Genomic DNA, 23046 nt, shown 5'->3' on the forward strand with positions numbered 1-23046 from the left:
CAGGTTGGAGTGCCGACGACTGGGATCAAATACCCTCCGGGGAGTCACCTTTACCATCGCAAATTCGTCTCTCACCTCCCGATGCAACGAAAACAACAACAACAACAACAAAGCCCCTCTCCCCACAAAATCCATTAAGGTGACCTCCTCCTGTTATCACTCACGTTACCGATTGGAACTTGCTACGACGCAGACCACGTGAACGTGACATCCCCAACTACATCCTCGTGTGAGAGGCCAAACGTTTGTGGCTCCTCCAAATCAACGAAATGTTTTGCTCGTCGTAGCATACGCTGGCGAGAGGCAGGAAGCACTTTACTGCTATTTTCCATCGCAGTGAACTCGTTGAACGGAAGACAATTCAGGCTGATCAACTTTTTTTTAACGAGTTTGTCGCCACATGTTCTTGCGTGAAGACTCATCAGTCGTTTTGTAACCTCCTCGCCGCAACGCCTGCAACGGTAGAAGAAATCACAAGAAAATTCGTCGGGATCGTCGTCACGCGGCCGCTTACGCTGCCCACCATTGATTTTGTGGTGTAGTTCATCATAAGAGGAACAGCCCCAGTATGTTGAACCGTAGGTGCAGAACACCTCCTCGCCGGGATCTATGTCACGTGCGGCAACAACGAAAACACGTCCCGCTAGCATGTCGTACTCCTGCATCGCCGCGTTGGCAGCTTCTGGTCCATTGTCGTTGATGAAGGTTGCTAAAGATAAGTGCTCACCGTTCTCATCCACACCATCAACAAAATACGCGGCGGTACGGAGTCGCACCACATAAATGCTTTGTTCGTGTTCTTTTGGAGGCCGGCGAAGAAGACGTCCAGTATACTCACACATCACGGTGCCCTGCCTCAGGGCCCTGGAAGATCGCAGGAATAATCCAAGACCTGCACGCCTGCCAAGTATAGACTGACGCACTTCAAAGAAACGGTGCTCTGCCTCGCGAGGGATGTACTTTACGACCTTCCTTTCGCCGACGCGGAGCACCGTCATCCCAAGGTCTTGGTACTCCGGTGTTACAAGAATATTTCTCACCGCTGCGTTGGAACTATCCTTCAGAACGAATGCATCATCCCCCCAGCGCTCTAACACACCACTTTCCGTCATTTTAAGACACACCGCAGTCATGTTGTCTACCGACACAACGCCATGCAATATATCAGCGAGCCGCCTAGCTGTCATGGCTATGCATGCCCGCTGGAGAATTTGCTTCACGATACGCTCCAAAACCTTGCATATCATGCACTGTGGCAACTAATCACGGGAGAAGCAGCTGGGTTCGTCCCTCACGTCCCCTAAGTTATTTGTCTCTATCTGTTACGATAAAGCGATGGTATGGGATATAAAATAAAAGTGACATGATAAAGAAAAAGTTTTCACTGAGGGGGGGGCACGCCCCGTCTGCCGATGGTACTTTCCCTCCTCCAACAGAGTAACTCACGCCACCGGATACACCGGGGGCCAGTGACAACCTTAGCAACACATGGAGACAACAATAATAACAGAAAAACAATACGTCTGCCACGGGTGGTTGCGCGGCAACGTACACGGCAGGTGCAGTCGCGCCCAGATGCACCCGCAACCATCCACGACCTCACGCAGGGCGAGGCTACGATGAAACAACTTTGCATCCACTGCTTTCGGGTAACCCTTGTGAAGCAGCAGGGATGCCTTCCCTTCAACATTCTAATCGTGTATGGGGAAATATTGCACCACCGAAAAAGAGGAAAAAAAAGCCGAAGCAAAGGCAGGAGGAGAAGAGGGGAGTGGTGCCGCTTCACTGAGGAAGTACTACCATTTGCAATGACAGCGCTACCAGGCAGCGGAATAACATTGCCGGATGCTTGACGTTTGGAAGGGTGAGAGGATGTATAAAAACCCTAACGAAAGAGGCAGCACAGAAAAATAATATTAGAGAAAGTAATAATAACACCATATGAAGACGGAACAAACGGCAAGCATCCGCGTACATAAAACAACTTATCACACCATATATCCATACGGGTACATGAGGTGACGATAGGGTCCCGCACGTGCACCGCTGTCGGAGTGGGGAAGAGGAAAAAAAAAACAAAGCAAAAACAGCGGTCGGATTGTCCACCTTCTCCATGCGACTTTTCATTACTTATATGACTTGCCGCCCCCAATCACCATCGACACCTCAGATAAGCTAATTTGTTTTCTTTTCAGCCATAGTTTCACCACCGTTCGCGACACAACCAGTTAAGGGGTAAAGAAAGGAAGAGCAACACGATGCATTCTGCAATCGTTAACATCACCGCCACAAGACCCGTGGCGCAACATTTCGTGCGATCATGCACAAGACTCATGTCATTCCTTCATATGCATACGCAGCCAAGACCGCTCTTCTTCTGGCTACCACGGCCACACTAATAACTTTGACATTGTTTTCGCCTCTATTCAATTGGTTTTAGCAACAGCTAACGACTCACCAGCAGTTCGCTCATTTTTGGCATCGTCACTGTCCAGCAACAGGAGGGGAATCATTCCAAGGAGTAACCCCGTCATAATGCCGACCGTCCCACCAATGTGTCCGGCAAAGAATACACGCTTCCCTTTCATCTGGTTTTCTGTTAATGTGGGTACCCTGAAGTTAAACCTCTGCACAGCCTTCTCAATAACACCATGCAGCTGCATGCCCAAAACACCGGAGAATATGTTCCCCATTGCGGCACAGGTCAGCACGGAGCAATTAAAGTAAAGCCCGAATGAGTTATCAATGGCGTCACCTGCGAGAATCATCATTGCGTTGTCGAGGAACCCAAACCCAACAAACGGCAGTCCCGCCACTAAAGCGACCCAAAGCAGTGTGCTGTACGGTACTAACTCATCTGCCTCATCCATGGCTTGCTTCTGCAGGCGATCCGTCACCTCCTCATCCTCTTCTTCTTGCCTTCGCCGCAGCGCTCCCTCCAACCAATGATCAAAGTCCTTCGGTGAAATAAACCGGTCCTTGTCCACACCAGCGCGCTTCATTTCCGTCACGGCGTTGTCCTTTCCAAACCACTCTATAGCGCCACCAGCGACAATGAGACGGCGCCTGCTTGCTGCATCGAGTCTACCAATAATGTCGCCGAGAATCTTCGGGTCACTCTCCAAAATATCGACGAGCCGCCGAAGTTCCTCTTGACTCAAGCGCGGCACTCCTTCCACAGAATGGAACCGTTGCGACCATCGTCTACTGTGAGAAATTCCCCCCGGAATACAACACTGTATCCGTCTCATCCCTAGGCAAAGACCCTTTTGGCAACACAACAAACAGCAGCGACGGGAATCGTCGTCTCCGCTGAACAGTAAGAACAAAGCAACGATAAGAAAGTAGAGAAGCAAATAAAGGGCGGAGGAGAGGGAAAAGAGAAAGGAAGGCAGTGGAAAAAAGGTGTAACAAGTTGCTTCTGGCACCCTGATGAAAGGGAGCGTGCATATTTAACATACAAAAATATGATGCACATATATATATATATATGTACTTGCATAACTTACCCGGGCAGTTGTGGATACACGTGTGTAAATTGGCACCGGCACCAATGTGAGAGATTCACACGGAGAACAGAGGGGTGCGACGAGGCCGAGAGCGCGTAAAGGACTCCAAGAAAGAATAAAACGAAAAGGACGGACCAACAGACGGGTCAAATTGCATGTCGTACTGCCAACCCACAGAGGGAGAGCGTGATCAATACAGCGCCTCCACAGATTTCCCTATGATAGAGGGTGCCTGATTGATATGGGATGGCCCCATACTGCAACGCCAACCTCAATGCAGGCAGTTAACTGCTCAACTGCCGCTGCGCTCCCATCGGACTCGTACGTTTTCAGCAACTCATCAGAGAAAACATCAGAGAAATGCTGCATATAATCGTCTCTAGCCTTCTGCACAGCTGAGCTATCGACGACTTCTGACATGACCAGTGCCCTTTCGCAACACTTCATGCGGATATATATATATATATATATGAAGATAGGGGAAGCACAAAATAATACGCTTAGCGAAGTGGAAGGGTGCAGTTGCACAGCACAAAACCACACACAGTATGAGGGAGGATGGAAAACATCAAGATACAACGACAGAAGAAATTTACGAGACGGCAGGGTCGCTCGGAGATGTCTGGTAGCGAGTGTGAGCTAGCTGGCCCGCATCTAAACAACAACAACAACTCCTCGCACATTAACCTGCTCGGCAAGACGAACCTGCACAAAATTAAAAAACTTCGAGCGACTCTTTTTCACTGAGAAGCCGAGACGCATATGTTCAAGTTTCCTGTTGTGACTCTCCCGCTGCTGAAATAAATCAAACATTTCGCCAGCGTAGGAGGCCTTTACACGACGCGTGTGGCCCACCGTCACGTGAAGCGGAACCGCACAACCTGGGCTCAACTGTAGTTCCTGACGGCGACCATTCAACACCACCGTGGCACCGAGGCACAAGGCAAAGGGATCGATCAAGACGGAGTGAAGGGTAACGTCCACAGCACTTCCAATAGCTGGCACAGAAACCCACGTCGCAGCACTTGTAGGACCGTGAAACACTGTGACGTGGGGCAAAGCAGGTTGGCACTCGTACCGATCTTCAAGGGCACGAAACCACACATTTTCTGGTGGTGTTTCCCCCACTTCTCGCCCGTCAAGAAGCCAACCGCGAAGCCAATGGGTGTGCCCCTTCTCCACTACGCCGGGACGTCGTCTGTTGCCTAAGCCCAGACCACGTTTACACCTTTCCCACCAGCTCAACTTCGGCAGATCCACTACCACTGTGATGCTCTTAACAACGTCTGATATAATCTCGTACAACTCGTCGAATTTCACCAACAACTGGACCGCCACTGTGTTAACCGCCTTTTTACGACTCACTTCAAGACTTCGCGCAAGGGTCATACTGTCGTTATAATGATCTCCAAGAATCGATGTAGCGAATGTTGCACAGTGCTTTGTTAGCTCTCTCTCTGCTTGTTGATGATCATAGACAGTGGCACGATGGCGACAGCTCGGAGCAGGCCCATTTGTTTCCTCGTAGAGGAGTAATACCGAGCGGGCGAGGTCCTCAGTCGAGGCTGCTGCAGCATCTAAACAAAAACAAGGCTCACTTTCCAGTGGGGCAACAAACTCCTTTCCCACAGCATAAAGGGCAGCCTGAGCTTCCTCGGCACCTCGCAGTACGGAGTGGTTTCGTCTTCCAGCAATACGAGACGCTAGGATGTTCCGCTCAGCGCATGCCAAGTAAACTATGCGGAAGCTAGCCAACTCTCTGGGAAGCATATAGCGCCACCGCTGCCGTGTGCTCGGCTTGGCGTTGCACGCGTCGAAGATCAGAAGACCCGGTCCCTCAAGTAGAAATGACAACAAAATTGACTGCCTGAACGCACGTTGCACAAACTGGTGCACCATTGAGCGCAACCTTCGCTTCTTGTGCTTACTCGAAGAGTCATTGATGCCATGGTGCTCCGCCACGCACTTCGCAACTTCATCCCGACTCAGGTGCAGAATGTAACGAAAAGTAGAACACCCGTTCCCTCCCATTTCCCCAATTAGCCTTGCGAGTGTGGTTTTTCCCACACCAGGAAGACCACACAAAAAAATGACATCGAGCGGCGCATACGATATAGTCTGGGCCTCTTTTTCGGTGAACCCGAGGAGTCCCTTATAGGCCTCTTGGACACTCAAGTGGCTACCGCGATAACGCTTATTACCTTGATCATTGATATACGACTCAAATTCGCTGTATATCTGGTGTACGCCACGATTTGTTACAGCCTGCTGCAAACATGTGTAGCCGGAGATATGTTCTGTCCATGAGCCGAGAATTTTATGGAAGAGCAACGGGTGCGCAGCAGATTCGCCGGACACAATAGACCGAAGTGAGCGCAGCACACGGTACTTCACCGTCTTTGCCTTCAAGCGGATCAACAAAGCCGTAAAGGGTGAAATCGACTGACTTTCCGGGGAAACACGCTGCACAGTGTCTTCAATGACCACCACATATCCCTCTGCTAGCGCCTCACCAGCGGGATCTTTCCCTTCCCAATGCTGCCTCTCTCCTAGCCAAGTGATTAACTCCTCACAATTCTTAACGCGCCAACAAGGAACCGATGGAAACCCCCACTCCTTTGCCATCTTCTGCATGATATCCGGGGGAACACTCACCTCCCGCATATCATCCCGCTTGTGAATGGAGAAAACGACCAGTTTGTTGTCAAACACGGTCCGCTCTGGCACCGGATGGTGCGAGTCGTCCTTGAGTGAAATGCACTCGCAGCTCACAGCAGCTCTCAACTCGAACAAATCACGCGCCAGCCGTCTACGCTGCTCGGTACTCAACATGGACTCCAGAATGTGATACGCAATATCGACGTGCGGACCCTCCACAACGTGCTTCGTGACAACGCCAAGCGACTTGCCATCAAGAGAAAACAATGTTACAACAAATCCGGCTAGTTTTCTCTGCAACCATATGCCCTGCAGCTTCGCTACATCGCCTTTCCACATCAGGAGATCCCGCTCGACATCCTCGATGTCAAAAAACTTGTTAACGCCACGCACAACAATTTCGCTGGTATCAGCGCTAAGAAGAAGAGTACGTGCTGCGATGGGCAGGCTTTCTACATCCCCCTGATGAGATTCCTTCACAACTAATGAGTTGAATGCGCCAGTGGCGATGAAATGTGCCTTTCCGCTATGAGCGCATTCAACAATGTCTTCCACGTTTGCGCCGTTCCATTCCCTCTTGAAAAGACACCTTTCAACAAGAACCTCCATCCACTACGGAAGGAGGGAAAAAAAAAGAAGCTCGTAGCCAGACAGAGCGGTGCACGGCACAGGGAAACAAGTGGGTTAAAAAAGGTAAATACTGGTGTACCACTGGCGTCAGGCTGATCTGTCTTCTACTGTGCAAAAAATTTTCCAGGCATCCCCACTTTATCTCCAGCAGATGACCAATCCTCTTCCTTTCTCTATGGTTGCGTCCCAGCAGGGCAATCTTCTTCAGCTGCAGGCGGCGGAGGAGCAACCGTCGGGGCTGGTCCTCGTTTCCCTTTCCTTCGGCTGCAGTGATGCTTCCTTCGAGAACGCAGCTTTGCGTTCACACCTTTTACAGTTGTTTCTAACTCATCACCAAGAATATCCCTCAGATAAGGATACGAGTCATCCTCAGCTCCCATACAAAGAAGGAGAACCACGCTGTCTACGTGACCGGCGATGGCAGCATACTGAAGGGGAGTGGCCTTCTGACCGAGGCCAAGGACAAACTTTTCCGATAGCCTCTTTAAGCCATAGTGGCGCCGGTTGTACACCACAAATCCTCTCGCACTGACAGCACTGCCATCCAGCTCTATAAAAGCGTGTAGATCTTTCACACTACCAGCGTAGGCAATTGTCCATATGTTTTTCAGAGAAAACGTGTCGCACTCAAGTGGTCCGGCGTCCTGTGGTGCAACGGCACTAAACCGAGCAGCAGCATCGAATGACGAGGAGGGCGGCCGCATACGGGAGTCTAACCTCAAAATGGCACTGGCGAGTCGAAGTTGGTGTGACATATACTTAGCTGTATTACGAGGTGCAACAGAGATTAGCTTCTCATTGCTCCGTTTTAGAACCTTCACAGCCCCTGGCGGCACATCCACGCGGTTGTACCGAGCACCACCGAACACAACATATGAGGGGAGCGACTTTCTGCATGCGGCCAGTGTGTCCCCGTCTGTGACAACCCCACCTAAAGCGGGAGAGATTTGTTCAGCCCCACCAACCACGGCGGCCGCCTGCTCTCCGCTCTGCCCTTCACTACCGCCTAGGGCAGCTACCGGCAAAATGGCAGCTTTCGCCGCCACATTAACGCCACCACACCCTTCAAGTGAAACAGTGAGGGGCTCACTACTCCTGCCTGGACTCAGAGTCGGAGGCAGTTCCGCCGTCAACCTGCTCTCATTTGCCACTGCGGGCAGGGTTGAAAGGGGAAGAGGAGGGGTTGATAACAGTGGCATCAACAGATTAGCATCTACGGAGGACAGTGGCTGCTGCAGCGCGCTAATCTGTGGAATGGGTACTGCCTTTGGTACAGACAGCGAAACCGGCTGCGGCGCAGGCACGGCGAGTACTGGGGGCTGCGGGGTCACCCCTATTGGGTTGTTAAGAGGAATCGGGGGTGGCGCAGCGGTGGGAGCAGGCGAACCAAACCAACCACTCATTCCTCCTATATATGAACGGCCGACCCGATGAGTGTAAGAAGCATATAGAGGAGAAGGCAAACAAGTATGGGCGACCACAAGCATGCAAAAAAAAAAAAACAGCAACTGCAACACATCATGTAATGAACATAGTAAAGCAAAGTAATAATGATAATAGTAATCAGAGATGAAACCGTGGGCACGATTATCAATCCACACAAGTGTATAACCATATTTATACGAATATATGTATTTGTGCGTGACCAATCCCACACGGCGTGACGAGAGGGTACGTGTGCCGGAGAGAACAAGGTTATTTTTTTCGCCCAAGCGATACAACATGATCGTATTCACTCTTCTCGACGGGCTGCACACTCAACCTTGACTGCGAAAATAGCTGCATCGCCTGCAGCTTTTTCTCCTTCTTTAGTTCCTCGAGGGAAACAATTGAAGCAAACTTTTCCTCAAATTGCACATCGACCATTTCCCACGGGTTCTTCTTGCTTGCTCTTGCATCGTAATATTCTGATTTCGGGTCCAACGCCGTGTGGTCGGGGTATGCAGTCTTTACAACGGAGGCAAGTCCCACTACACCAGAGGGCTTCGCGTTACTGTGGTAGAACAGTACACAATCTCCAACCTTCATCAACTTCATGTTGTTCCGAGCAGCATAATTCCGAACCCCGTCCCACGGGGAGCGGGTGCATTTCTTCAGGTCGTCAATCGAAAACTTATTAGGCTCGGACTTCATCAGCCAGTACTGCACCCCGGCCGGAGACCGCGGCCTTTTACGATTCATCTCCACGCGGCTAAGCCGCCTAAGAGAACTAAAAAATACGATAACCACAAGCAACAAAGATGAGTGAAATTGCAAAAAGGGAAATATAGGCCACGGCAAGAATGGAGAATTACGCTGGGTAAATTATTTAGAGAAGGGAACGTAATTGGTATTAACGAGGCTAAAGGAGAAACAGAAACCGACACAATACACGCACAATCACGCACATACGCGGCGCGGAGGCGGAGTTGACAGATGGCGCTGCCCCGGTTTTTGCGACAGACTTACAGTGGTGCCTCCCCTGCCACTACAACCACACAAGCGACACCTTCCTCCATTTTCCCTAGAAGTGCACAATAATAAAAACGAGCTAAACTACCCACCACCCCGCCGAAGGGATCTTTTTTATTTTTTTTTCTGGGCGTCTCCCTTTTCAGTGTTCATTTTTGCCTCCATGTCGGTTCCCAGATCGAGAAAGTGAAAAACCCCTCGACAACGTGAAAGGAAGATCTACCCGATGAGAAAAATAAGAAAGTGGAGGCCAATAGGCAGTAGAAAGCGTGAAAACTTGACCCTCCACCATCCACTACCCCGCCACATTTCGCTTCAGCAGCGGTTCATATGAAGTAAACTGGCAGAAGCAAACAAGCAAAAAGAGTGAATATAAGAACTTCACTGTATCCCCGCCCGTCAGTTTTCCACCCTCGCCTCTTCGTTGAATTGTACCTCATCTGAGCCTTCGTCGAATTCTACAGGACTAAGTAAGGCGAAAGAAGAAAAGCCAGCGCGTTCGTTCTGCGGCACGCGCTCGAGGCGTGGCTCTTTCCTTGGTGGCTCCTGTGGAACGTTTTGCTCTTCTCTGAAGTGAACGTCATCATCTGTTTCCAGAATGCTTCGTGTAGGGAACTTCGCTTTCTCCGGACGCCGTGAGGAAGAAGCAGGCGGTTGTGCACGTTGGGCACTCGCTGCCTTTTCGGACCGGCCACCGTGAGTGCCTCCTCTTGCTTTGGCCGATAAGCGGCGTAATTCCATTATGAGGCGGCGGCGCGTTGCACACTTCAGTTCAGCGGGTCTGATCTGCTGGTGTTTGGGTGTTTCACCCCTTTTGCATCCCTCGTAACGGCATATTATCTCCCATAGTTGTCGACCGTGAGACTTACTTGCACTTCCACCAAGCCTCAACACCTCACGTGGATCAGGTGGGTCGAGGGAGAGCTCCGTGACGAAAAGGTCCTCCATTGCAATTTCAATTCGGCGTGCCAAGGTGGAGAAGGGTGATTCCTCTCTATTATAGTCGTAGCAATTTTGAACGACGAGACGCATGTCATTGATAAATGCAGATGGGGATGTGTACTCATATCTTGTGAGGCGAGCCTTAATGAGGTCCCACCACATTGGGTGCGAAATAATCATCCGGTAGTCCGGTAGCTTGGAGGGGTCGCGGGCAAATATCCCGTCCCTGTCTAGATCCATTACCACATGTAGGATACTTCGGCACTGCTTATAAAAGCTTGTGTCAAGGTAGTGGTGCACTTCCAAATATTTACGCCTCACGCGAGTCCATAGCAGCTTCACTCTTCTAGTAGTATCGGACATCGTTATTCACGCCACCACCCGCAAGACATGAGCAGCAGCGGCAACCCAAGCAATTCTGCGTAACGAAAAGCACCTGGAAGATAAATAACAGATATGGGGGGAAGAGCGACATTATATGATGAAATACCTCTCAAACTCTTCTTCGCACCAACTGGCCGGGAATTGATCTTCCACTGCCCGCGCACACTTCTGCATGTCAACGGAGGTGGGGATAAAAGAACAGGAGAAGGGGAGAAACGACAACGACCAATCTTTCGCTTTACCTTCCCGCGAGACCGTGCTCATGTGATTCCAGCGCACTACAGGCTGATGTACAAGAAGAATGCAAACAGCAATATAGAGAGAGGTACTAGAACTGCTCTCGCCCACGCTCTCAACCAAGTACGCGACTCCCCGTCGTCCACTAGCTTTGGTCTCAAACCAGATCCAGGTTGCCAATGGTTTGGGTAAAGATACTGTTCAGCGTACCACACATTACCGTCGACTTGATGACCCTTTTCACAACTGATATCACAATATCCCAAACGCTCGCCTACAAAACGCCGGGTGCTTTCAAGGGCGGCGGAGACTCGTAACCGCCACGGCCCATTGCTACGTGCCTTCTCCGCAACTAGGACGGGCATTTTATCCCACAACCACGTTAAACTATGCACGGAAGACCCGCTCCCCCGCATTGTTTCAAGTAAAATAGAAGAACATAAAGGATAGAAAAGGATGGTTAGTGCAAATTCGACCCGGCGATAAAACAGGAACTCATGTCCTTGAGTGCCTTCCTATGTAGAGATTCGATGGTAGTGCGAAGAATAAAGGGAACGCCTCATCTTCTGTGCAGTTTTAGTCAATTAATATTCGCTGTCGACGCAGACAGGTCAACGCAGTGAAATAATCTATCACCGTACACCTAGAAAGTAAACCTGGAACTGGCACGATTCAGGGCAAGGTTGCACTGTTCGAGCAATCCCTCCGCAGCGCTCAATGCCCGGATACTGCGTTCATCACCGGGTTGGATGGCGACCTTGCTGATGCCCTCGCGCACCGTGTTTAGAGCGTTACCTAGAAAGTACATCTGAACGGAGCTGATGTGCGAAGCGAACACCGCACGATGAAGAGCGGCAGCTAGCGAATGCACTAAGAACGCATCAGTAACTGCAGATTGGTCAAATGTTTCACAAGGAGCGGTAAGAAAGTCCCTTTTATCAAAAATCGCGGCGATCGTCGAGAATATTACGTTGTGCTCCACACCACAGTCGTAGAGAACGTCCACGGTCAGTGTGGACCCTTCAGGTGACCGCTGGAAGGCATATGCTTCCAATATCTTGACCACATGACACAGGGGAGAGGCGATCGTACGCATGCACTTTCCAATAACCCGCCTTGCTATCTCTTCCACAGTCGCATCTTTCCGCTGGAAACAGCGGTCGATGCACGCGGCGTGAAGCGATGAATCGGTCACGTTGGCCGCGTTCAGGACATCAAGTTGGACCTCCGCTCCGCCGTATGCGCAGAACATACCCGCAACTTGCAGCAGCTGAACAGTAGAGAGAACATGGTTCTCCACCATCTCCATCTGTTCCAATGCAATTTGCCGTTCCGTCATGAGACCCCGGCCATCCACTGCAACTCGCCTATCGAGATGAGAATGTCCGCTGTTGATAAATTCACAAATGATTTTAGACAGGTGAAGCTGTGCCTCCATTAACCCTATGCGCTGCTCAAGACTTTTGAGTTGATCTGATTTTGACTCTTCAGCGCTCCCCTTCGCCTCAGCCAGGCAGCGAAGCCTGTAGGAAATTCGTTCTTCTCTTGGAATTCCTGTTAGCGGTGCGTGAACGACAGAAGCACAAACTTCGATGGCAAGGGCATGATTTTTTTTAGTCTTTCGCAAGTATCGAACATATTGCTCCCCCAGAGTCGATATGTTGCGTTGAAGATACGCCTCGATAAATGGGGAATGCGCGGCCACTAACGTCTCTCTAAGCATTGCCTTGATGTGTGCATCGTCACGAGGCAAACACAACCAGTCGAATAGGTAACAATGAGCCAATTCGTCCGTAGGCTCGATCTGCCAGATAGCGCCGGAGGACAAAGGACCCCCAAGAAGGCCATCGACAGTACTACGGTGTGTGTTCCAAGCGTTCTCCAGAGTGCTGACAACCTCACCCAGCACCTTTAACTTCTGTTGGTAGGTGGAACCGACAGCTGAGCTCACTGCCTGATTCAGATTGCCGCTTTTCTCCGCCAGGTAGGTCTTGAAAGCGGAGTTATTCGGATCCAATTGACACGCAGCGTGGAGTAGGAGTTTGACAGCAGTGCCCTCCTTTTTAAGCGCCCTCAGTTGCTGACATATATCAAGCAACGCCCCGGAGTACCACAATGAAGCGGCCATGACAGAGACAGATGATTCCCACTCTGCCATTTTACCCTCTGGAAACGCGTGGAAGTTTTCTCCATTGGCGGACAGTAACCTCTCAAGTTCGACCCGCACATTGTATTCTTGCACATCGATGGAGTTGAAAAAGTACGGGCACTCCAGCTGCAGTTGCATCACTGAACCAACGCCGTCCTGCGGCAAATAACCTGCGCCCTTTTCGGAGGAAAGCACCACTTTTCCAACGTGCCGCGCCATGCGGTGTGCCACTGATTGGTCGCTCACAATTTGTGCTACTGTTACCTTACCATCTTCCGCCATTGGCGGGACGGCAGCCGTCTGTTTCAGAAATTTGATTGTCTGTAAGACTCGCTCACATAAAGTGTGAGAGGAGCACAGAAGCGCAGACTGCAACATCTTGATGTCGTATGATGATATCGACGACCGATGGGGTGGAAGCACCAGCGTTACCTTTCCTTTGTCCCACTGGAACGGTACAGCCGGCTGGACAAATTTGTCGGACCACACGTCTCTCTTCAGGCTGTTCAACAATCGAACTACAGAGGAGAGTGCCGTTTCCACAACCGCCAATTCACGCATTGTAACACCTTCCAACGCCGTATTCCACACGGCGTAGAGAGCCCTTGAAATATATGCCAAAACGCCCGAGGCGAAAGGCGATACTTGAACGACAATGTGGCGGGTACCGTCGTCGGGGCCTGGTCCTTCATACCAACTCGGCGCCATTGCACTACGGAGTATCTCACGTGCAATTCTCTGAACCTCTTGAGAGGGCGTTTCGTTCAGCTGGCGGCCTAATTGCTCTACCGACAGAGGAATCTGTGACTTGCCGTTACCCTTCCCTGCCGGAGAAAAGGATGCGTTTGCATCACCTCTCTCGACGTATGGACCATCTACTGTGACCGGCACATTCGTGCAACCAACAGCAATTTGTACAAGCATACAGCAATAGTCCGACGCGCTATAAATAGAAGAAAGCCGTTGAAGGAGACTGTCACGCACTTGTTCGCTTGACGACGCGATTATCATGTGGAGTGTATCCACGGGTCGGAGTTTTATGAAAGTTGAAACTCCATGGCGATGAAGAAAAACAAACTGCCTTGGGGAACATGAAACCTGAGAGCACAACTCGTTGGGACTCACACCGCCTTCTACGGGAACCTCAGAAATAGCGTCAACTCGTGTCATGCATGTTGCTTCTGGCTCAAACTGGGCGACGATGTCACGACAGTTGTGATGCGGCTGCAATATCCCCTTGTGTGAAGAAGCCACAGTCACAGAATCGGGCGAATAACCTCCTTCCGACTTTTCTGCGTGGCATACAACTGAGATTCCTTCGGAAGCAAAGCAAACGGTAACCTCACGGCCTTGGGGAATGTACGACCCCAAGCTCTCGCGCAGGGAAAGACTAGCGTCGGCACCACCCCACAAACCGTCTTGGCAGACATAGCGGTACTGTTCCCCATTAGCTGCAACGGCAATAAGCGAACAGCTGTCATCGGATGACGTAGCGCAAAATATCCTGGCAAGTTCAACACCCGCTCCTCCCGACCACACTGATGTCCGATTGGTTCCCCCCAAAGCCCCCCCTCTGACTGTGGCCAGCTGACTTAGGCCATCGTTCGTTATCCTCCACAATGAAATTGTGCTCTCAGAATTCAGGGTAAACAGGAGCTTACGCTTCGCCTCTATGGCGACGTCGCGCAGTGCAGGTCTCTCTTTCGCCCATGTCTGTTTAATCGCACTGATCAATGAGCTTACGGCTCCCAGAACCGGAACACTACCAAACATTAGTGAACAATTAACGAGCCTAAGTTTCGGAAGGAAAGCTGTGTCCTCCTTTGCGTACTTAACCTCGTAGAGACACCCATCTGCGCCTGCAGCAAAGATCCTACCCAGCTCTTTGACACCAACAAGCTTTGTAAAGAGCGCCGGTGCCATCACAGAGAATCCAAGGCTCACCACGTAGAGTTCCGCCTTCTTCAAAGGACCACCTCCAAAAACACATAACCCCAGTAGATGAACTGCTTTTGGGGTTGACACTGGGAGAACATAGGTGATGTGAGCTTGAAAAACGCCGGCAATGGGTAAGACGGGGGTTCCAACGGCTACGATAAGCTCAGGCACTTCATCGAAGAGAAAGAAGTCCCTCCCCGTCCCAAAATTCCACAAAAGCAGCTTGTTGTCAATCGTTATCCATGCCCTTGAAAGTTCTGGGAATAGACCAACAGTGGAATTCGCCCTGAATGTTTTCCACACGGCCTTGACAGCTTCCGGCCAAGTTACCCCCGTTAGTGGAAGAAATGCCGGAAGCGTGGAAGACGTGTCAAATGTGGTGAGAGCAAATGGGTGGGAAGAGACGTGACCGCATGGCGAAATAGTGTTGTCTTTGCTAATCGCAGCGGAACGGATCTCCGCACTGATAATTTCCTCAACTGCTCTCTTTGTGGCGTCCTCTATCCTACTCGGGTTATCATCTCGTACTTCCATCCTTTCTTTGCGCTTACCAACAAAAACCTTAACAAATATCCCGGCTAAGAAGACAGCATTAACGAGAAGAGGGGGAAGGTCCACAAAGACTACTCACAGGCGGAGATCCACCCACATGCACACAAAAAAGGAGAAGAGCACTCATGCCGGTCAAAATCTGTAACTTTCGTGTTCCATGTTCTTCCAGCAAATATTAGGGTTCTAAAGCAGCCGCTCCAAGGAGACGTCAGTATCCGAGTCGGGTTCGGGTTCGTTTAGAAATTTCTTGTAGTCAACAGACGATGACAGAAACGAAGGATCACCCGCCAGCCTCTCAGACTTTGCAGTCAGTGAATTCTTGGGATTGCACATGTCCTCTCGCTGTGGCGTCCCGGTGGAAGATCCACCGGTCCCGGCAGCGGTCGGGGGCCGCCGACGAGAAAAACGCATGGCCGAGGAAGTTCTTGCAGCAGGCCCAAGCACCATTGAAGTCGAACCCCTTGATGCAACCCGACCCTCGAGGGCCGCGCCCCGATGGTTGAAAGCCACAACATCACCGGTGGCAGTTGGTCGCCAGCGACGTGACAACCGCGTCGATGAGGATCCTCTGGCACTCAAAATCGAACGTCTGGAAGTCGCCACCGGCGAACATGACTGACAACTGGTGCCGTCTGTTGAAGGTGGGGCGTGAGCAAACAGAGCATCGGAGGCAATACCACTTGCCGATGATCTGTGCAATATTGGTGCTGTCGAAGACGCTCGTTCAACTGATGTTGAAGCCCTAGAGCTCATTGGCATCGGCCCCACAAAGGCACCACTGGCACTTTTACCCTGCTGGAGGGGGACGGGTGCCTTAGCGGCGGCAGCGGCATCAGTTGGCGAACATCTATATAGCACACGCGCAGGTGGAGAACTTCTGCCAACAGGAACCGAGGCCCTGGTAGTGGGAACCTGTGGTGCCGTGCGAGGTCCTGCAGCTGACGATAGTCGATTGGGAAGAGGTGATTGACCCGCCATCACTGATGAGTACCGGCTCGGCACGCGAAGTGGCGGAGGCGGCCTTCCGCCTGGTGTTGGGGCCCTGGACGCCAGCTGCTGGGGCGCTACCGATTCAGAGGTGTGTACTGTTGACACGTTGGCCGCGTTCAAGTGCTCAACGGTGGTGGCGCCTTGGCCACTCGGCTCCACGTTTGGTGCCACTGTCTCGTTTTCCGCGATGGTTGGGGCACCAGGAACATGATCCTGCAACACGGGTGATTCTCCACCGTTCACTTCTGACGGGTGTACTGTAGAAGCAAGACCACCACTGGCGGTTGTTGGGGACTTGTATCGCACACGCGCAGGTGGAGAACTTCTGCCAACAGGAACCGAGGCCCTGGTAGTGGGAACCTGTGGTGCCGTGCGAGGTCCTGCAGCTGACGATAGTCGATTGGGAAGAGGTGATTGACCCGCCATCACTGATGAGTACCGGCTCGGCACGCGAAGTGGCGGAGGCGGCCTTCCGCCTGGTGTTGGGGCCCTGGACGCCAGCTGCTGGGGCGCTACCGATTCAGAGGTGTGTACTGTTGACACGTTGGCCGCGTTCAAGTGCTCAACGGTGGTGGCGCCTTGGCCACTCGGCTCCACGTTTGGTGCCACTGTCCCGTTTTCCGTGGTGGTTGGGGCACCAGGAACATGATCCTGCAGCACCGGTGATTCTCCAGCGTTCACTTCTAGTCTGACAACAGGTGCATGGTCCGCAGTCGTTAAGGGGCGCTGACGTAGTTCACGTACGGCCGGGGATCTCCTCCCACCTGAGGTTGAGGCCCTAGACACTAGAACCCTTGGCGTTAAGCGGTTGTCCACGTGTGGAGTTGACGAACTTGGAGCGGGAGGATCGGCAACACTCGGGTTACCTTCCACAAGTTCTTCGACAATGGGCACCAGACTCCTACCATTGTCTGATGCAGCAGAGACTAAAAGTTGCGAGCTTGAAAGACTGTTTGCAGCACCTGGAGGCGGCCTACTAAGCATCGTAACACCGGTAGCGGCATCGGTCAATGATAATGTGCACGAATCCTGGAGAACTGACGAATCTTTTTCTAAGGAGTTAGAAACCACTGAGACCTGCGTCTGACTGGTCACGCGTGTTCGAGTGTTCGCCTTCATCCGGCTGGAGGTAGGCTGTTGGGTAGCGAAGACTGATGATTGCCGACGTAACACCCGCACCGCCGGGGGCCCTCTATCACGTGGGGTTGAAACCGCGGGGGCCTCGGTGTGCGCTACCTCGCGATTGTCCGCGCTTGCAGCCCCGATGTCGGGTCCGAAAGCATTTTCGTCAATAGGGACAGCTTGAGGGGAGCCTGAAAACAGCCTAGGAGTCACGGCATTCGTTGAAAACAGGGTTTCCTGTGAAACTTCACTTCTGTCTTTATCGTCTGTTTCGTCCGTTGCCTCTCTCTCCGAAGCAATATCTGCGTACGTATTGGCAAAGCTTTGTTGTATCAGAGACGTATTCGGTGTTTGACCATCCTGAAGCGTAAGTGTGAGCGCGCTCTGAGTAACTTCCGGAAGTTGCTTATCCTCCCCGGCGGCGCTTGCCGCCGTCTCATAATGAAAAGAGTTCATGTACGGCATGAGACTTCCGTTGGCATGGATTGACGAACCCCCATGCCCCCTTTCTGGGTAAAAGGAATCGTTTGGGCCATTGTCGCCGACAAAGTAGCCGCGCTCGGTGTTCACGCTTGCGTCCACTAACAATTTAGCGTTTTCTGGTGCTTCGCTACTTATGAAGATAAGTGGCACATCACAGCCACGTCGCAAGTATATTAACTTGTGCACGCATCTGAGGGTCCTCGTGTCGCCAAAAAAAACGTCAGTTATGGACCCGTGATTACCCCGAATACGGAGTACGTTCTGGTGGAGCTCCACTTGAAGGTCACAAAGCGGGAACTCGGCCAAGCGGGTGCGTGACATGAAGGTGAGGAAAACCAACGAGGCTCTTTCGAACATGAGGGCACCCTGGACACAACCACTGCTCTCTTCATGCGTCGACGTCGTAACGTTGGTGGTTAACCGAATGTTCTCGGTAAATAAGATACTATGGGCACAGCGGAGCTCAGCTGCAGACAGGCTGTCTGTGCGGCTCATCTCAACGTCGTCCACCTTGTGCTGCTGCTGCTGCTGCTGCTGAGACTTCAGTTCCTTCTTTGCCTCATAAAGCAACTCTTCAAGATGTTTCACGCGCTCTGTCATGCGTTCATACTCCATGGTACTAAAGCACTGTGAATTTTCCACGCTAGTTTGGTTGGGTGGCACTCTGATTATTACTGACTCCCTGCGTTCCTCCAAGGCATGATCAATGGTTTTGAAGGTGCCCCGCTGGGCCGGTGACTTCCTGCGAGCTTTCTTACATGCCTCAATGATTTGGAGATACTCCTCTTGTGAGCGAACCCCAACCTCCAGTTTCCAGCCATAACTTACGGCCAGTGCTGCATGGTAACCCATAGCCCGCGCCGTGTCATATTCCTGAGTTGTAACGGGCACGCCATCGATGGTAGTGACCGAAAATCCAACTGCGAGGAGCACCATTACGCGGTGAAGTGGGTGGGCTGCGATGGGATTCCCCTCCAGGTCAATAACAAGCAGCGACGGCTGCCTGGTTAGACCCATGAAACTCTCAATCATGTTGTTTTCAAGCCGTAGCTCGAGCAATTTGGGGTGCGTGCCGAAGTGCTCAAAGTTTTGGAGGCAGTTGTCACGGAGGTCAATCGAAACGTAGTCATACCCTTGGTCTTTGATACCCCAGAAGGTGGTTATTTTCTCACCACGGGCATCCAGACGCGACCCGCTCATTGCAGCTATATCACACAATCAAGCAAAAGAATGGAGAGCAGAAGCAAACAAAGGGTCTATTGTTTACCGGCACATATAACCGCGTCGGCGACGCAATGAACCGATCGGCCTATCCCGTGCAAAATAAAGAGAAGGTAGCGTGTATGCGTGTGAGGGTAGCAAGCTGGTAATTAGCTATCAACAACTCTCCTACCGCAAACCGTAACAGTGCTTGTTCTTGTCATGAGGCTGGTAACGCGACACACTAAATGACGATACCAGTCACCTTTTGCAGGTCACAGTCTCCCGTACAACCTCCTGCCGCCTCCGCTTCATCCCATCGAACACAGGGCGGTAGTACAGTTGCTGCGTTACTTCGTGACAATTTGGCCTTCCCTCATCGTGCCGCCGCAAGGTACGTCTCCGTCACACACTAACCGAAGACAAGCGTCGTCACAAAGAGGACGTGGGTGTGGTGACACCGCCTCCACTACATGCGTATGGACTTCCGGTACACCTACAACGGCTACTGCTTCCAAAACTCAGCTAATTCACCTCGGAGGCAGGGCTATCAGTAAAAGATTCGCATTTAGGTCATTCTACCCTGGTTCAATTTTACAAAAATGTTAGAATCTGGAATGGACCAGAGCGTAGCATCATAAAGGGTGCAGCAAGGGGGGGGGAAGGCGCTGAAAAACACATCTGCACGATCGTAAGTGGGTACGGCTAATATGGCGACCTCTCACCCTTCACGCAGAGCTGAGAACAAACATATATCCTCCTTATGTAGTTTTTAATATCCTCCTCTTCCTTCCTCTTCTCTTAAGTGGTTTAGCGCTCTCTTCACAAGATCAAAATAAAACAAAAACAAAATAAAAAAAAGTATCCCGTAGAGGCACGAGTTCAGAATATGCCTACCAAGATCTATCCACTACGAGGCAACAGCGCTTGACGCGTAAGGACGACCTCCTCCCACTACACCGTATCTGTGCCGCACGCCACCTCTTAATCATCATCTCTTGCCTGATCCGGACGATTTTTCGGACCGCCAGCTTGCTTGGCAACGATAATTTGGTTCACTTGAAGCACCGTCACAACAGCTTCCGTTGCCAGATTAATTGCCCAGTATTTTGTTAGATACGGCTCAACAATACCAGCCTCCAAGGAGTCGATTGTTGTGCCATCCTCTACACCAACCCCATTGTGCACCTTGCCGGCGTTGTGGTCAATCTCGAGCTGAGTTACAACATCTGTTCCATTAAAACCACTAACTTCTGCTAGTGTACGGGCCACTACCTCGAAACTGGAAGCAAATTTGTGAATAGCGTACTGGTCAAGACCAGGGCTTGTCTCGGCGAACAACTTCAGCTTTCTTTGGAGTTCCATCTCGACGGCCCCCGCACCGGCTACGAGGCGCTTGTCCTTGGTAAGGGCCTTGAAAACGTTGACGCCGTCGTCAATGGCCCGTTCAACATCGTCAAGAACGTTTTTCGTTGCTCCACGGACGACAATAGTGGACAACTTGGAATCGTCTTTGTCTTGGACAAACGATATGATGTTCTTGCCACCGGCATCCGTCACGTCCACGTTATCACACGATCCAATATCCTCCACTGTTGGGGTGTCCAGGCGAGAAAGAGTCCGCGCTCCCACTGCCGCACAGAGCCGACGGAGCTCGAATTTGGACGGGACCTTCACAGCCATTATGCCGTACCGATTGAGGTAGTGAAGGGCGAGGTCACCAAATGTTGAGTTTGAAACGATGACGTTGACACCTGTCTTGTGAATGTTGGTGATGATCTCTTCCATCGCCTCCTCCTCTTTTCTCGAGAACTGGAGAAGCTCGTCTGCTGTTTCGATCAATGCTGTCCCTTTCGTTTCGGTTGATGGCACATCTACTGCACAAGCGTATACGGCAATTTTCGCCTTCTTCTGGTGACGTACAACACCCTCAGGGTTTCGTGCAATCACAAATCCACGCACGTTCCGGGATCCCAACACACAGTCGCCGTCTAGCTTCGCCACGCGCACGTTGTCAACATTGAAGGACCGAGTGTTTGTGGGGCACGCATTGATGCAGGCTTCAACCACCAGGTTCGCCAAGAATGAGTCGTGTCCGTACTGCTTTGAGGCGATGGCCGTGCGAATTGGTGCCATCGCCTGCTCCTTGAGGAGTACATCGTCCACCGTTCCCACCGTCAGGGTTTCAAGGATCTCCAGACTCTTGTTTCCAGCCTTCTTGTACCCCTCCACAATTTCACTTGGATGGAGGCCCATGCGTACAAGCGACTCCGCCTGGGAAAGGAGCTCGCCAGCCAAAGAGACAACAAAGTTTGTCCCATCACCAACTTCCTCCTGCATGGCGTTAGAAGCCTGAACCAACAACTTCGCAGCGGGATGCTCAACTTCAAGCTCACGGAGGATGGTAGCAGCGTCGTGGGTTACAAATAGTTTGTTGAGGTGATTAATAACCATCTTGCACAGCCCGTAGGGTCCCATAGAACTGCGAGTTATCTTGGCAAGTTCACGGCAGGCGTCGATGTTCTTAATGACGGGGTCATCGACAAAGGTTGACCCATCCTTAAGCATGGACGCAGGACCAGTTTGCATGAACGACATCTTTAACGGAGCGGTTAAATGCGGCTGATTCCTCTGGAGAAGGCTGTGTGGATTATTAAACCAATGATTAAAACTTCAAAAGAAAAAAGACATAAAAAGGCAAACAAAGAGATATGAAGTTAGTTGGTGAGGAAAGGAGGGGTCGAAACCCCCATCCATGGCAGAATAGTTTAAAGGGGGAAACAGTCAGTGTCGGTTCCGGCTTCACACACCGTTCCTACGTTTCGTTAATTGGTACTTTAAATTTACCCAAGCGTACCCCCTTCTTATTATCCTCACTAGTGTTCGTCGCTGCATTGGGTGTGAATGTATGGACACGCGGTTCCAGTCAATCCACCCTACTCTTTCTTTCTTTTCTTCGTCTGACGTCCTTCCTCTTCCCCTTCCGGTAGGGTGCGAGGAATTTGAAACGTATGACAAAATATTGGTAGCCCGGCACAGCGGTTTTTGTAGTCCATTCCCATGACTCGGATGCGGAGGATATTTTCGTGGGTAACTCCCTGGGGATCGTTCGTCAGTTGAGTAAGAAAGCTCCGAAGGTTCTCGTCGAGCTTTTCGATTGAAAGCCCCGTGTGACCTATGCAACACGTCACCGAGTTGTGTCCCCTGCGCGGCACCACCACAGTCTTTGCTGCTTCCCTTATTCTTTCAGCAAATGGAGAACGCCGCGGGACCCAAATGGGGTGCCGCTGGTGACCACAAAACTCACCGGTCAACTGCGGTGGGTACTTTTTTACACCATACACAAAAAAATTGTCAAAACTTTTTGCGAGCGCCCTCACCGTGACGGGATGGGTAAATTTCACGCTTAGTTTGTTACTGTCAATGACCCTCTTAACACGCTGGAAAATGGCGTCACCGTCCTCGCTTAGTTTGAGAACCTCGTCCTTGTACCGCCGCTGAGGTGGGGGAGTTACTATGCATATGCTTCCCTGGTGAATTTCGTGTGGGACAATATAATAAAGGGGGACGCGGTGCGCCACGGGTGATACTAGGAAAGCCACCTCTACATCCACCTTTCGAAAGGCCTTCTGAGGAGCGGTAGCAAACAGATCCTCTAGCGTATCGCTTACTTCGGAATGACCTGCCTCCCTCAGAAGGAACTCGCATAACTTTTCCAGTGCCTCTCTGCTTCTTGGGGTCTCCATTGTGCTGCCCTTGGGATCACTCACAAAACGATAGGGGGGAGAAGCAGTATGACGG

At 51.4% G+C, this 23046-nt stretch overlaps 10 protein-coding genes and 1 pseudogene across 11 annotated transcripts; all 11 read right to left on the reverse strand.

The window, feature by feature from the left end:
- Window positions 1–182: 182 nt before the first annotated feature.
- Window positions 183–1247, reverse strand: TEOVI_000166300 (SET domain containing protein, putative; the record flags this gene model as incomplete). The annotated part of the gene is made up of 1 exon (XM_067224867.1): window positions 183–1247. The coding sequence occupies one exon, from the start codon at window positions 1245–1247 to the stop codon at window positions 183–185; it is 1065 nt and encodes a 354-aa protein (XP_067080968.1).
- Window positions 1248–2426: 1179 nt separating this feature from the next.
- On the reverse strand, window positions 2427–3251 carry TEOVI_000166400 (Protein of unknown function (DUF2453), putative; the record flags this gene model as incomplete). Its single annotated transcript, XM_067224868.1, has 1 exon — window positions 2427–3251. One exon carries the CDS (start codon window positions 3249–3251, stop codon window positions 2427–2429), a length of 825 nt encoding a protein of 274 aa, XP_067080969.1.
- Window positions 3252–4163: 912 nt separating this feature from the next.
- Window positions 4164–6776, reverse strand: TEOVI_000166500 (RNA ligase/AAA domain containing protein, putative; the record flags this gene model as incomplete). Its single annotated transcript, XM_067224869.1, has 1 exon — window positions 4164–6776. The coding sequence occupies one exon, from the start codon at window positions 6774–6776 to the stop codon at window positions 4164–4166; it is 2613 nt and encodes an 870-aa protein (XP_067080970.1).
- A 194-nt stretch (window positions 6777–6970) lies between these two features.
- TEOVI_000166600 (uncharacterized protein) lies at window positions 6971–8200 on the reverse strand (the record flags this gene model as incomplete). The annotated part of the gene is made up of 1 exon (XM_067224870.1): window positions 6971–8200. The coding sequence occupies one exon, from the start codon at window positions 8198–8200 to the stop codon at window positions 6971–6973; it is 1230 nt and encodes a 409-aa protein (XP_067080971.1).
- Window positions 8201–8492: 292 nt separating this feature from the next.
- On the reverse strand, window positions 8493–8978 carry TEOVI_000166700 (EVE domain containing protein, putative; the record flags this gene model as incomplete). The annotated part of the gene is made up of 1 exon (XM_067224871.1): window positions 8493–8978. The coding sequence occupies one exon, from the start codon at window positions 8976–8978 to the stop codon at window positions 8493–8495; it is 486 nt and encodes a 161-aa protein (XP_067080972.1).
- Window positions 8979–9647: 669 nt separating this feature from the next.
- Window positions 9648–10553, reverse strand: TEOVI_000166800 (putative bromodomain protein; the record flags this gene model as incomplete). Its single annotated transcript, XM_067224872.1, has 1 exon — window positions 9648–10553. The coding sequence occupies one exon, from the start codon at window positions 10551–10553 to the stop codon at window positions 9648–9650; it is 906 nt and encodes a 301-aa protein (XP_067080973.1).
- A 299-nt stretch (window positions 10554–10852) lies between these two features.
- Window positions 10853–11176, reverse strand: TEOVI_000166900 (uncharacterized protein; the record flags this gene model as incomplete). Its single annotated transcript, XM_067224873.1, has 1 exon — window positions 10853–11176. One exon carries the CDS (start codon window positions 11174–11176, stop codon window positions 10853–10855), a length of 324 nt encoding a protein of 107 aa, XP_067080974.1.
- Window positions 11177–11454: 278 nt separating this feature from the next.
- On the reverse strand, window positions 11455–15432 carry TEOVI_000167000 (nuclear pore complex protein (NUP155), putative; the record flags this gene model as incomplete). The annotated part of the gene is made up of 1 exon (XM_067224874.1): window positions 11455–15432. The coding sequence occupies one exon, from the start codon at window positions 15430–15432 to the stop codon at window positions 11455–11457; it is 3978 nt and encodes a 1325-aa protein (XP_067080975.1).
- A 201-nt stretch (window positions 15433–15633) lies between these two features.
- TEOVI_000167100 (uncharacterized protein) lies at window positions 15634–19245 on the reverse strand (the record flags this gene model as incomplete). Its single annotated transcript, XM_067224875.1, has 1 exon — window positions 15634–19245. One exon carries the CDS (start codon window positions 19243–19245, stop codon window positions 15634–15636), a length of 3612 nt encoding a protein of 1203 aa, XP_067080976.1.
- A 1044-nt stretch (window positions 19246–20289) lies between these two features.
- On the reverse strand, window positions 20290–21774 carry TEOVI_000167200:pseudogene (annotated as a pseudogene). Its single transcript has one exon. A coding segment is annotated over exon 1 (1485 nt).
- A 407-nt stretch (window positions 21775–22181) lies between these two features.
- TEOVI_000167300 (Ribosomal protein L1p/L10e family, putative) lies at window positions 22182–22991 on the reverse strand (the record flags this gene model as incomplete). Its single annotated transcript, XM_067224876.1, has 1 exon — window positions 22182–22991. The coding sequence occupies one exon, from the start codon at window positions 22989–22991 to the stop codon at window positions 22182–22184; it is 810 nt and encodes a 269-aa protein (XP_067080977.1).
- Window positions 22992–23046: the final 55 nt, after the last annotated feature.

The sequence above is a fragment of the Trypanosoma equiperdum genome (assembly GCF_001457755.1).
Source record: "Trypanosoma equiperdum strain OVI genome assembly, contig: ctg_399, whole genome shotgun sequence".
NCBI lineage: Eukaryota > Euglenozoa > Kinetoplastea > Trypanosomatida > Trypanosomatidae > Trypanosoma > Trypanosoma equiperdum.